This window comes from Phoca vitulina, unplaced genomic scaffold (assembly GCF_004348235.1).
Source record: "Phoca vitulina isolate PV1807 unplaced genomic scaffold, GSC_HSeal_1.0 scaffold8, whole genome shotgun sequence".
NCBI classification, from domain to species: domain Eukaryota; kingdom Metazoa; phylum Chordata; class Mammalia; order Carnivora; family Phocidae; genus Phoca; species Phoca vitulina.
The window spans coordinates 46,666,854-46,681,318 of record NW_022589711.1 but is presented as its reverse complement, the minus strand read 5'-3'; the positions used below and the strand labels follow the sequence as shown (position 1 = coordinate 46,681,318).

The 14,465-nt window shown below is 48.8% G+C and overlaps 1 protein-coding gene across 1 annotated transcript in view; it reads left to right on the top strand.

Moving 5' to 3' along the window:
* Nucleotides 1–14,465, top strand: part of HEG1 (heart development protein with EGF like domains 1) — a 58,993-nt gene that overhangs the window by 22,454 nt on the left and 22,074 nt on the right. The window contains exons 9-14 of the mRNA XM_032406743.1: nucleotides 845–948; nucleotides 3,617–3,675; nucleotides 3,922–4,082; nucleotides 8,335–8,469; nucleotides 13,693–13,735; nucleotides 13,868–13,905. Coding sequence (XP_032262634.1) covers nucleotides 845–948; nucleotides 3,617–3,675; nucleotides 3,922–4,082; nucleotides 8,335–8,469; nucleotides 13,693–13,735; nucleotides 13,868–13,905 — 540 coding nt within the window. The remainder of the gene's footprint in view (nucleotides 1–844; nucleotides 949–3,616; nucleotides 3,676–3,921; nucleotides 4,083–8,334; nucleotides 8,470–13,692; nucleotides 13,736–13,867; nucleotides 13,906–14,465) is intronic.

Genomic DNA, 14,465 nt, shown 5'->3' with positions numbered 1-14,465 from the left:
GGTCGTCTGCCCATTTGTAAGTTCCATTCCCCCTCAGGCCCCATCAGCACAAATTGACGTTAAATACAAGTTTATTTTATGAGCGAAATGGGCCTTGAAAGCCAGGCTGCTTTCTTTCAGGCCTGCACTCAACAATATCTTGACTATGGGGCATTTGCATTGCCTGGCTTGTGACCGTGGGGCCTGGCAGCCTCCAGTGTCGGCCCACCACAGATGTTTGGCACCTTCCTCCATAGCCCCTCGGTTGTCCTGAATCAGTGAGCTGATTTCTGGAAGTCTCTTTCATCAGTGATAAAATGGGCATTTCCTCTGAGCGAGAGGGGTGGGGGCTGGTGGGGTGACGCTGACCAGAAGAGGAAACCAAAGCACGCCCTTGAAGCTGAGGGCTTCACAGTGTGGGCCTAGAGGACAAGAGTGTTGCTTTGTCGAGAGCTTTCTCAGGCGTGACCCCACATCCCCTCCCCTCCTCCTGGGGTTATGTCATTTAAACCAGCTGGTCTTTCTTCTTTGCCACAGCTTTACTTAGCATTGATTATGTAGGAGGCCATTAGAGAGGGGTCAGGGTGGCTTTTCACAGCAGCCCACACACACTTGCAGAAGGCTCCTTGGAGTTTCTCACTCAAACTTTTACTCGGTCCGAGCCTCCTGCCCAGCTCAGTGGATGCCCACCTTCCTAGAGGGGAGCTAGAAGAGGGAGAGGTGTTCTCTACCCTCAAGGAGAAAGACATGCACCAAGACTGTCCTGCGAGGTGCAGTAAAGAGTGATACACCAGAGACTCACAAACACACAGCCATACGTGGGTCGGCCTGTTGTGTGTCTAACAGGTTATGTTTTCATTTTCAGTTAGAACCTTCGTGACAGAGTTCAAATTAAAGAAAACATTTCTCAATACCACCGTGGAGAAACAGGCAGACCTACATGAAGTTGAAAATGAGATCACCAAAACAGTAAGTTTCCTGAAAAGCATCTTTCTTCAAGTCCTTCGTTTTCTAGAACAGATTTTATTCAGAATTGGGAACCTCATGGGAATCAGCTGTATTTCCTAGGATGTTCATTTCCATTATATTTGGAAGGTAAACTTCATAGTGAAATTAAAAGCTTCTTGGACATAGAAGGAAGGTGCTGAGAACAACTGGTGCCCAATAGAGGCGTTTCTTCCATGTGCCCTCACATGCAGCCCTTACCTTTTTCACGTGCAGACTCATAGTCACAGATGGTTAGATGCTGTGCACCAATAAGAACTATTGGTGATGAGGAAAGATCCAGAAAATCCTACTATCCCATCTGCAGTTGACATGCTGTGTGACTTTCTCTCTGTGTTTCCAAACTTGGGGAGAAGGATGCTCTTTTTCCTCAGGGCAATGCCAAAGGCATAACAGTTAATCCTGATTTTCCAGGGTTGAGAATTCACTGCATAGATTATCTAGAGGCCTTGATTCCTCTTCTTTCCCTCTTTTCTTCTTTTTGTCAGGGGAAGAAAAAAAAAAAGAAAGGAGACGAAAATGAAGCTCAGATAGTAAATTTTACCTCTCATCTGCTACCTGAGACTAAGATTTGGTGTTCAGAACATCAAAAATTGCCATTAAAATAAGTTTTAGAGATTAATTGATTTCCAATTTCAATTTTACTTGCTCTTTATGAGTAAGAGTATATTAGCCAAAACCTGTAGGGTTTTAGAGGACTGTAGATTTTATTTGTGTAAAATTTAGATTCCAATTCCATTTCTGTATCAACTGAGCATCTACTCTATGACAGGCGCTTTGCCAGATGCCTCACTCCTGTAAGAGGTATGGTCAGTGCCTTTACAGCTAGAAGAGTAGGAGGCCCTGAAAGTTAATGACATTGCCTGAGTTCACACAGAGCAGGTGCAAAGTTAGGGAACAGTCCACTAGACCAGCCTCGCTTCTGACACCATTTGCAAGTTTGGGGATCCCCAAGACCACCCTCAGATTTGATAATTCACTGTAAGGACTTAGATCTCATGGAAAGCTGTTAAACTCATCGTTGTGGTTTATTACAGTGAAAAGGTCCAGGTTACAATCAGCCATGGGAGACACACATAGGGCAGAGTGAAGGAGGATTCCAAATTTGATGCTTCTAGTTGTCCTTTCCCCATGGAGTCCTGTACCGTGTTAACTCCTCTTGTCAATGATGTATACAATATTCATGGAGTATTGCTGAACAGTGAAGCTCCCCTGAGTCTTGGCGTTGGGAGCCAATATGTGAACATAGTCAACTGCTCATATGGCTGACTTCAGTCTCCAGTCCCTCTGGAGGTCAGGCTGATACCATGTAACCCAAAGCCCCCACATAAGTTACGTTGTTAGATATTTAGAGTAGCCCAGGGTCTCCAGGTAGACAAAGGCAGGAGATTCCAAAAGCTTATTAATTACCTCCTGGAAGCCAAGGGCCGGACTTCTCGTTGGGCAAGGTTAAATTCTTTACCATACAGCAGGATATTATGTCTACTAACCCTATACCTGGTGTTGTCACTGCGGTACATCTGCCTCTTGGTTGTGCTGTAGGTCAGTATTTCCTTCTGGGGTCATGCAGGGGCTTCATGCAGGGGCTTCGAACCCTGCACAGAGGTGCAGTCCTTCCTTGTTCATTTTTACCCAGTATGAATGTATAATTTATTAGTGATGTGACATCCCCACTCCCAAGAATAGTGAAGATTTAAGCAGTGCCTAGAGAAGCCATTTAAGAAGTATTCCCTAAGGTGCCATTCTGTTCTGAAATGTGACTTTTCTCTTTTTCCCTGGGGAAAAAAAAAGTTTAAATCATTATACTACGAATAAATCATTGCCCATTGGAATGTAGAGCAATGTCACACAAAGCCGAAAAGGGTTTAATAACATCCCATGTTTGAATCCATCTTATGAAGAATCAAGTGTGCCTGACATACAGGCTTTGAAGACAGGCGCATCTGCATAGGTCAAGGTATTGTGACCTTCTGCTGCCCAGAAAGGGTCCCCAGCCCCTACTGTTGGGGGAACAGAAAAGCAGGCATGGAACTTTATGCCCTAGAGGGGTTTTCTGCTTTCTCTGAGGGCACAAGGCAAACACAGGGAGAGTCACCCTTAATTTGCTCTCAACAAAGGGGCTCTTGACCCACGTAATATGATTTCCCATGGAGAGCCTTTTTGAAGAGGACCTATCTTTGAGCTAGGTCAACCCGCTGTAGATTGTGAGGGGTCTGCATCGGGCCTGCCAGACCTGGGGTAGCTGAAGCCTTTTCAGTGAGCCTTGTTCACTCTGCAAAGTCCAAATAAACAGTTGCCTCTGAGTTTTTTGAAACCCTGGGTCTTAGGAGAGATCTGTTCCTTTGAAGATGTTTTGCATCCAAGGGTGCTGTTCTGAACATCATTTCCTGCCAAGATTTTCCCCACTGATTTACTATCTGCCTCTCTCCCTTTGTACTCGGGAAACAACAGAACAAGAGCAGGGAGGCATTTAAGAAGGGAACAAAAAAAGGACACCACTGCTCTGTAAAGCTGCCTGCTGATAACCTGATGGCTGGAAAATGCCTGTTTTATCCTGAAAATAGGAAATCGGTTCTAGGTCTAAGGCTTTTATCTAACTCACAGTTACTGACAAACCTGTTTTTCCTTTCAGTTAAATATGTGTTTTTCGACATTACCTGGTTATACCCGATCCACAGTTTATGCTTCTAGGTAAGTAACAGAATTACACTCACTTGTGAACCAATCTATACAAAGGGGAGGCTGTTGTAACATAGGCGACAGCAACAAAACTGGGCCCTGTTCTGACCAAGCCACAGAGTGACCTGGGGCCAAGGTCACTGGACCTCCATGCTCTCCCATTCCCTTCCTGGAGAATGGAGATGCATTCATTTTCCAAAAGCCCTGGGCCCACATGTCATTTTAGGACAATTAAAAACCTACACACTTTGCCAACAGGGAGCCCAGTGCAGTGGTCATGTCACTGCAAACCACCTTCTCCTTGGCCTCCAACGTGACGCTGTTTGACCTGGCTGACGGGATGCAGAAATGTGTCAACTCCTGTAGGTCATCTGCTGAGGTCTGCCAGCTCTTGGGATCTCAGAGGCGGATCTTTAAAGGTAAAGAACGGCCCTCTGGGAGCACCCTAACCATATGGTTAGGTACAGAGGCACTCGGGGCTCAGGCTCAACACATTCATCACAGAGCCAGTCTGTGTTTGACATGGGTGTTAAGCGAGGGGCACTTGGGTGGCTCAGTCGGTTGAACACCCAACTCTTGATCTCAGCTCAGGTCTCGATCTCAGGGGCATGAGTTCAAGCCCCGTGTTGGGCTCCATGCTGGATGTGGAGCCTACCTTAAAAAAAAAAAAGAAAAAGAAAAGAAATGTGTGTCAAGCGAAAGGCCTTCATGTGTCTGTACCTTTGTACACATGTACATGCACACACACACACACAGCCTTAAAGTCCCCTGGTCTTTGGCACACTGCCTCTCCCTTTCTCCTGGACTTCATTGGTGTGGGAAGGGATACAGGAGCTGATATAATGAAATCATTCTTCTTGACCTTGAAGAGTTCCAGCTCTCTCTGGGGAGACAAAGTCACACACAGAATATACATGCTTATCAATACCCCAAATCTTCATCATATAAAAAACAAAACAAAACAAAAAACCATGGGCAGTGTTACTCATCTTGTGTGTTTGTTTGCAAATTATCAATGCACAGAAATAAGACCAGAATGATGTAGGCCAGACTCTACTCACGGTGCCATTCGTGATGATTTCCCTTTTCTTGTTCATGCTTTATCTGTTTTGTCAAAGCTTCTGCAGTACATCTATGTATGAAGCAGATAAAAAGGGGATTATAGACAACAACTTCATAAGGCAAATTTGGGTCTTGGAGAGGAAGTTTTGCCTCTGGGATGGGAAAACTGAGCTAGAATTAAAAGGGGGCTTATTCCTGCTGCTGTCTCGTCAATAATCAAAGTGAGCTCCAGTTAGCAAATTGTGCTACACAGTCAGGACTAGCGAAGGATGCGGAATCTGTGAGCCTCCCCATCGGGTGGCCAGACGCCGATGGAAGTTGCAGGGAGCAGGTTTGGTGCTGTTTCTGCTGGAAGATCCAGGACATTCCCAGTGGCTCAGGGCTTTCTGAGTGCTGATCCAGAGGGCTCTCCTCACGGCCCTGTGCACCGCAGAGCCTGGGAGCTGGGGTTAACCCTGTACCCTAGCGTAGACGCCGTAGCCTTAGCTCATTGTAAGGCTGCTATTCATCTGGGGGAGAAAGCTAAGCCTTCTGGAACTGAAGTGGATGTCATTTAGCATCACTGGGGAATTAACTAAGAAGTTTATGCCCCATTATACTGTGCTCTCAACTTCGAGGCAAGAGCTCTTTGATTTTCCTTTGTTTCTCTTGCCTGTGTTTCCAAGGTCCCAGTTTTTCCTCCCCAGTGAGTAAGAAGGGGACCTTCCAATTCACTAAATACTTCGAGTACATCCTGTGCGGTCAACATTGTACCAGGTTACTTTTATGTCCCTAGTAAATGCATTTCATGTCTTGCAAATCAAGTGGCCACATACTTGGATTGGTAAGATCCTGCTCGGAAGTAGCCGTGCCCACTCTCCGACCCCATTCTTTCTACTGCTTTGATGTGGCCTATGGGGAAGCCCCTAGCTTCCTTGCTTCCTTGCCGAGGTCCCATTCTTTGTTTTGTTTTGTTTTTTAAAGATTTTTTATTTAGTTAGTTGACAGAGAGAGACACAGCAAGAGAGGGAACACAAGCAGGGGGAGTGGGAGAGGGAGAAGCAGGCTCCCCGCTGAGCAGGGAGCCTGATGCAGGATTCGATCCCAGGACCCTGAGATCATGACCTGAGCCAAAGGCAGACGCTTAACCGACTGAGCCACCCAGGCACCCCATTTGTTTTGTTTTTTAAGATTTTCTTTATTTATTTTCTTGGAGCAGTGTTAGGTTCAGAGCAAAATTGAGAGGAAGGGCCAGAGATTTCTCATCTGCTCCCCTGCCCCGACATGTGCTGGTCCCCATTCTGTACCTCCCTTTTCAGAGCCCTTGAAAACAAAGGCAGCCATGCATCTTGGCTGAAAACAGGCTCACTTTTCTGGTTTTGCTCCCAGTTCTTCAGGTTCTTGTCCATACCCAGCTCTGTCTTGCCCCCCTTTCTGAGTGCGAGAGAGGTGGCTCTGATAAGCAGGGGCTGTCATGTTCCAACACCTGGGTGTTCCCACTGGGCTACTGGACCCTCCACTTCCTCACCTTCCAAGGAACTACAGTTCTCATGCCTCCGGAGGCTTAGAGGCTTTGGCAATCCCCCAGGGAGTGTCTCAGCCTTGGGTTTACATAAGTTCTCATTGTCTGTCCGGCGGATGTTATGCCCAGGAACGACCATGGGAATTGTAGATGTAGAACAATCACATTGCCAGGCTTAAAATGAAAATGGGATTATACATGGTTGCATTTGGTGGATTTGTGACGGAATGTTCTCTAAGGATTTTTAGGATAGCGACTCCTCTGTTGCAGAGGCAAGGCCAACTTTCCTTGCTTCTGTGCAGGGAAGGGTTGCTTTAGCAGGCAAGTAGTATTTGCCAGCAGGCTGGATTAATGGGCAGGATGGAAGGAAAATGTGACATTGGCTTCCAGAAAATATCTAATCAGGCCAGGCAACTCAGGCCGGCTGCTGGACAAGGCCAGCACCAGCCTTTTGCCCCAGAAGTGTTTCTTTATATTAAAGCTTAAGGATTGGCAAAACCTTCAAAAAGTTTAGAGGAGGGGCGGAGGGGGGTTGGTCCCTCTGCAGTGCCAGCTTTGCAGCAAGCCTGGTGAGGTTTTCCATTTTCTTAATTTTTCTCGCTTAAATACCAACTTTTCACAATAAACAAAGGAAATTCTATCACACGCACAAATAGAGTTCTGCTTTAGCACGCCAGCTTCCAATGATAAAGACAGGAAATGCAGTGTTGAAAACCAAAGCTGTGTCCTAAACTTACCTCCCTGTGACCAGGCCGTACGGCAGGTGCCAAGCCCTCGGGACTCAGAAAAGGAGGCAGAGGCGGGGACCCCGTGTGGGTGTCAGCTCACAACACTACGGTGGGGGCCGCTGTGCCATGATAAGAGCTGACTCCTGGTTTTTGCATACATTGGTGTCTTCCTTAGGGTGGGAGAGGGGAGACATGCCTCCCTGCACCATATACACGCATTGCCCTTCGGTGGCCTCTCCTGGTTGCGAACTTGCTCTTAACCTCCCGGCAGCAAGAGCAAATCTCAGCGTTGCCTTCCCCTTCCCCCTGCTGTAAAGACGTTCGTGTTCGCTATCCAGTTAGTTGCCTATTTTTGTTCTACTGGGTACCCCACTTACATGTGTCTTTTTGTCGGGCCTGTCTTAGATGGTAAGCGTACCCTCGTCAGGTCTCGTGTATACATACAGAGAGGGTCTGCTGTAGACAGCCTCAGAGAGGGCCACATGCCCAACAATGAATGCTTTTTGATAAAAAGGAAATACTTCTTTGTCACCCATGACAGGAGCACGGCCCACGTGCCCAGAGCTGGACAAGCCAAGTAGATTTACATGTAGAAAGTCAGGCCCTAAAGAGAAGGAGGTAGCAAGCCTGAAAGAGACACTCCTCTGCCCACACCTGCCTTCCGTGGTGACAGCCTGGTAGACTGACAGCCCGACAGCACCTTCAGCGCATGTCCTGAGCGCCGTGTGTCACCATCTCTGGGCAAGGTGATGGAGCCCCCAAGATGAAGAAGCCCCCCAAAAACCGCCAGTGTAGCGGGGAGACAGCCAGGAAACATAATTAAAGAACATCATGCTGGGGCAGCAGGTGATCTGCCGCGCCGACCCTGGGAATCCATCTGTGGGCGGCAGGCTACCCTGTCTCGGGAGTGCACGGCCTCCCTTCAGGCCGCAGACTCAGAGCAGACCCAGACACAGCCTCCACTGGAGACAGGTCTGAGCCTCACCGAGTCCTAAGCAGGGCATGGTGACGTTTCCCGGCTCTGTGCTGGCTCCCGCTGCGGCAGGAGCAGCCACGGCAGAGAGCACAGCAGGCAGCCACGGCAGAGAGCACGGCATCCGGGGCCGAGGTTGCCGTGGATGCTGGAGTCGGGGACAGCACGCTCTTTCTTCCGTCTGGGTTCTCTGTCCCACGGCATGCTTGGGGCCCCGGGGGCCTGGGGGCTGAGCCAGGGAAGGAATGGCGGAGGGGGCTCCAAGGGGGCTTCTAAAAGGAGTCTTGTACCAGGCAGGCTTTTTGGAAACTGTTCTCAGAGGCTCTTTAAATAGAAAGTTCATGCATCTTCGGGTTTGAAGTGGAGAAGGTTTTGTTTTATGTCACCGTCTTGTTTTTCCATTCTAGCGGGCAGCCTGTGCAAGCGGAAGACTCCGGAATGTGACAAGGAGACCTCCATCTGCACCGACCTGGACGGGGTCGCCCTGTGCCAGTGCAAGTCAGGCTACTTCCAGTTCAACAAGATGGACCACTCCTGCCGAGGTACCAGCAAGTTCTCGGGGCTCCTGCGGCCTGTCCCGGCACGGGGAAGATGCTTTTCTCTGCCCCAAGCCCTCTGCTCTAGGTGTGACGGTTCCAAACTGGGAGTAATTTGTTCTTGTCCTGTTGGCCACAGCAGGACTGGGTATGTTATCTCCGTAGAACAATAGCATTATCTCTGACTAGTGCACACTGGTCTGGCCCTTCATGTTCGGAGGAAAAGAAGACAGAATGGGAAAGCCCATGCCTAGCTTCACTTAGAGAAGTTAGGAAAATTATTGTTTTAATTCCCAAAGCTTGATTCTATTGTCTGCTAATCTTTGAAAATGGAAACCCAAGCACGGAGTCAGGCCTGTCCCTTTTATTTATTTATTTTTTTTATTATATTTTTTTAAAGATTTTATTTATTTGACAGAGAGAGACACAGCGAGAGAGGGAACACAAGCAGGGGGAGTGGGACACCTCAAATCTGAGGTCAGTGCTCATTCAGTGGGAGAGGGAGAAGCAGGCTTCCTGCCGAGCAGGGAGCCCGATGTGGGGCTCGATCCCAGAACCCTGGGATCATGACCCGAGCCAAAGGCAGACACCCAACCAACTGAGCCACCCAGGCGCACCAAGCCTGTCCCTTTTAGAGGCAGCTGTGGCCTCATGGACAAAGTCCTGCTGAGGCTTAGGAGAGTCAGAGTCCAACTCTACCTCATGGATCATGTATCTTCCTGGGCCAGACACTTTGCTTTGCTTGAACCTGTTTTTCCTCTTCTGCAAAATGGGTATAGCGGTGGTCCCTTGGACATTCTAGGAATTGAGGAAGGCCGTGTATAGGGAGGTGCTTTGTAAGCCATCAGCATCGACCCTTGCTTTTCACCAGGACAGGGCTGAATTAGTGAGTTCTAGGTTTAAAGGTTTCATGAAGGGTGTAAGGGTGTAATTCTGCTAACCGTTTAGGTGAGACTCAAATTCATTCAGTTTGAAATAAAGGGCGCCCCGTGAGTGCACGGCCAGAATGCTGCTATAAAGTAAAATTCATTCAAGTCCAGCGCGCTGTGTCTCTGCCTCATAAAAGACTGCTGGAATTTGTAATCCCCAGAAAAACGAGCAATCCCAAGGCCCTCGTGTAGCTGGCAGCATATTGCACCACATGGGAGTGTCTGCGGCACAGGCTTCCTGCTTGGCCAGCACCTGCTGGGGACAGATGTACTGGACCCTGAGTGAAAGTCCCATACTAGGGAAAGATGACATGCCACTTCTTGCTATCAGGACCTCCCAGTGGAGACTGGCTCCATCAGGAGAGGATAAAAAATACATCTCAGGGCCGTGCGGTCGTCCTGAGCTTCAGACCTCCTGACTCAGGTTTGTACACAATGGCTTTGGAAGTGCGGACCTCTGATCTGCACGCCGGCCCTGCCCTGGGCTCTGACCCCGTGTGCGGGCCAGCAGTCCTGAGGCATGGTGACCTCACAGCGTTGATCAGCGCATGTCAGTCTGCCCCTTTGATGCACAGGAGATTCCTAGTTCCATCTTACCTGGTTTAATGCAAAGTATTCCTTGCTCTTCTTGGAGACTGGGGCATTGAGCCCTGCTTCATGTGGGAAGGTGACCTCTGCTAAATCCATGTGCTGGGGTGCTGGAGAGCTGGCAGGAGGGAAGGCAGGGTGGGTAGAAGTGGGGCCATGGGAGTGGTGGCCCCAGTACACCGAGTCCCTGGAGTCTCTGACAGCCTCGAGAACGGCCCTGCCACCTCTGCTCTGGCGGCCCCAGCCACTTGCCTCTGTTTCCAAGTCAGCGATTTCTTACTTGTCTCGCTTGCAGACTAGCATTAGCGATAGCAGGACCATCCAAGACTTTTCAAATGCAATGACAGCCTCCGGCAACCTTATGTTGATCAAGTAAGGACCCAAGATGCAGCATGACGATACCTTGGTTGGCTCTCGGGCTTGCTGCCAAGGCCCTGCTAAGCCTCATTTCTGTGGTATCCTTGTTGGTTAGACTTTCATCCGTGGCCATCAGGCCTCTGATGAACGGAATTGGCAGGGCCTCAGGCCACAACCCTGTTGGCTGGGTTCTGATGGGTTGCAGTGACATCTTCTGGCCATCGGTGCTGGAGCACAGGGGTATTTAAAATAAGTCCCCTTTTGGACACCTCAAATCTGAGGTCAGTGCTCAGTCTAAATGGGGGATAGGGGTATGTGGGTATGTTTTCTAAAGCTGTACCTCAGCGAGCCTGTATTCTCTGTTATACACATATATGCACTCATTAGTGTTTCACATAAAAGAGCTTCACGGTGTCTTTACCAGACTTGCAAAGCGTCATATAAAATTAAAGTACAGGTGTCCTTCCCACAGGTGTCTTAGCTTCCTTCCATCATGCAGGCCTCTTTCTCTCACCAGGCTGCAAATGCCTTGAAAGCCAGACCGGTGTCTAGAATATGCTTAGCCCATTGTGGGCTTTAACAAATGTCTGTCGAATTAACAAATGGATGGCAGGGCAGCAAATATGATAGGACAAGAGTGGCAGGTCTTGGGAACAAAATGAGTCTTGAAGACTCCACCACTTATTTTATCAAAAAGGCAAGAAGACTTGCATTGGCTTGTGTCACATGTCAGTAGGCGAAGCCCAGTCTGGGCAAAAAGACAGGCCGTTGCTACACTCATCTTGTCTTCAGCGCCCCACGGGTCACTGTCCTGCCAGTGTGTGGAGAAGAGGAGCTGGAACCTAAGGTACACTGGAGCCTTCTGATGAGCTTTCCCTCCAAGAACCCCGAGGACAGCACCAGGCCCGTGGCGGCACACTGTCTTTGACGAATGACGGAATGAGCCCATTTGAAGTAAAGAAGTATTGTTACACCAGGAAGTCAGGCCCCTTCCGAAGCCAAGTGAAAACAGCCCAGCCCGTCAGCTCGCGGGCAGGACAACAGATGGACGTTCCGTCTGGCAGGATGACAGCCACGGGGTGGAAAGCTCCCACCCAGCAGATGAGGGTTGGGTGGGTCGATCTGATGTAAAAACATTTCCAGGAAGAAGTGTTCAGAATAGAACAGACTGGTGTGATATCAGCCTGCCTTGGTGCCGAGATGGATGGGGATGAGTCACGGGGATGCCAGCCGTCCCTGGGAAGCTGCCTGCAGACAGAGCCGTGGGGCACCCAGGGCTGGCTCCCCGGCTCCCATAAACCACTGTAGCATGAGGACAGCCTGGGCCCAGTGCTTTCCACACCCAGGGAAGCAGGAGTGCTCAGCTTGTTCCTCAGAGGAGCCCCGCCTGAGTAAGGCCAGCAGCAGTCTCAAACATGTCAAAGGTGCGGGAGGGCGCCTCGTTCCTCCTTCCCTAAATGGGATATGATTTTGCCCTACTTTGTTGCAAAAAATGCAGAAAGGTAGGCTATAAGGTCCCACGTGTTTGCTAAAGGCGGGCCACTCACTCCAGCTCTGAGCTTCTTGGATACTGAGACAAAGAAAGAAATATGGTTTTAAAAAGAGCCAGGGTCCATAAAATAAAATACAGTTGTTCAGAAGCATCCCCATCTTTTTAGGACCCAAGGCCCAAGAGGAATTTCTGTGGGGCGTCCTCCCTGAGAGGTTACTGAGTGGTATTGTGGCAGTGGGGTCCATGGCGGCCTGCGCTAAGTCCCAGGGACTTGCCCAGCACTGTTGCTTAGAATAGCCCTTCACGCAAGAGACTGTGGCTCAGGAAAGGCGCTTCTGCGGAGCCACAACGGTGCAGGCCAGGTTTCCAGCTCTCAGTGATCTGCTGGAAGGGATTGCAGACTATCAAGAGCAGTGTTTTCTGAACTGTTCTAGTCAGCTCTAGTGATTCGTCAATAACCTCTGACAACAAAAGAGATGCTAGAAAAATGTAGCATCCAACATTAAACATAGAAGGAAGAACAGCAATGAGCACATCTACATAAGTTAATATTATCATGCACTAATCTGTAGCAGAGGATGCGGGACGTGGACGAGAGAGCTCCTGTCCCAGCCCCCAGGGTGTGCGCCGCCCCCCCCCCCCAAGCCCCGAGCCGAGCATGCTGCCGACACTCACATCCCACCGTCAGCATGTGTGCTGTCTGTCTGGGGATCGCTGCTCTACGCTGTGTACCTTTTCTTATCTGTGATCTTTTATGCAGTGTGCATGGTACATTATTCATGAATCAAATTTCTATCACTTCTTGCAGCGATGAATTTGACGATGAGGCCATTTTTTATTGTCTGCTTTCATCCAAGCATGCATTATAGCTCATGCTGTTCTGTCAGCTTATTGTAGTGTTGAAAGTGTTCCGTGATCAAATAAATTCAGGAACTGCTGACCCACAGGAATGGCTGGACCACAGCCCTCCAGTCCATCAGCAGCACCACCAGAGTGTTCCAAGTTCCGTTCTTGGGTGCTGTGCTGATTAGCACTCACCTAGATATGTCCAGAATCCCCTGCAAAGACTATAGATAGGGCGAGCATCCTATGAAAACTGAGGCACCCACCAGGACCATGTCCCAGAGGGTATCACAGCTCTACTTCCTGTTGGAAGGGGCCGTTGGGGCCAACAGCAGGTTAAAGGTTTGACCTACGTTAAAGAAGGTAAAGCATTTGTCTTTGTGTATATGGGAGGATGTTATATAGGGGCCACAGAGAACTTCCAAAGAGAATGGCATGTGTTGGATAATAATTATAACTATAATCATGTATTTGGTGCTAACTCTGTGCCAGGCACTGTGCTAAGCCATTTACATGTCTTATTTTACATAATTGCCTCCAAGAAATGATAAGGTAGATATTACTATTGCTATCATGATCCTTTTTTTTAATATAGATGGGAAACTGAGAGCCACTAAAAGGTTAAGAAAATTTTGTGATATAAATAAAATCTTTAAAAAAAAAAAAAACTTAAAAGGGGCGCCTGGGTGGCTCAGTTGGTTGAGCATCTACCTTTGGCTCAGGTCATGATCCCAGGGTCCTGGGATCGAGCTCCACATAGGGCTCCCTGCTCAGCAGAAGTCTGCTTCTCCCTCCCCCTCTCCCCCTGCTCATGCTCTCTCTCTCTTTTTCAAATAAATAAAATCTTTTAAAAAAATTGACAGTTGAGCTCGCAAGTTATGGAGAATTCTAAAGCTGTTTGTAGGCTTCTGGCTCTAGAATATTCTTGTGGACTTGAAGATGGCTGGTGTCTAATAACTGTCAGTTTGGGCCAAGGGAGGTCAAGGGACATATTCATAGATATTCCTTTTTCTCTTTCAGCATGTGAAGATGGATATAGACTCGAAAATGAAACCTGTATGAGGTAGGCTCCATGCTCATTTATTCTGATGAATTTGTTACAAACCTTACCTAGAAGTTACTTGGATAGATTGCCTCAGTTATTTCTTTTGATTGTTGAAACTAATTCTCATTCTTTTTCTCTGTTGACTTGCAGTTGCCCATTTGGGCTTGGTGGTCTCAACTGTGGAAACCGTGAGTATGCAAAGATCTCGAGATTCGTGGGGGCGGGGTGGGGGGGAGGGCTGGCATGGTTTCCATGCACAAGGCTTGCGTTTCTTCCCCATTCCATCACATCTCAGCTGCTGTGCTGGGAGGTATGCGGAAGGCAGAGCGCCCTCAAGGGCCTCCAGGTCTGACAGAGGAAATGATTCCTGAACAGCCCTGACTGTGGAGTGTTAATACAAGAAATTAGGTGGGAGGGGGAGGTGGGAGGCAGGGAGGGAAGGAGCAGGTCTAGGAGAATAGAAGAGCCTCCTGAGCCCTTGGAGGGGATGAAATTGGAGGTTTTGGAAGACTTCCAGTGGCAGGTGTGGAGAAGAAGGAATCCAGGCAGAGGAAACAACTTCAAGGTCTCGGGGCAGCCCGGGCTGGTGGTGTTCCAGGGACGGTGTGTGTGGTGGGGCTGAGGACAGAAGGAGAGGAAGGCCAAGTGGAGGGTTAGTTTGGCAGAGAACATGTGGACCGAGCTGTTGGGGTGTTTGCCAGCCAGCCCAAGACTTTAGACTCTAATCAGTACCCATTGTGGAAGCAGC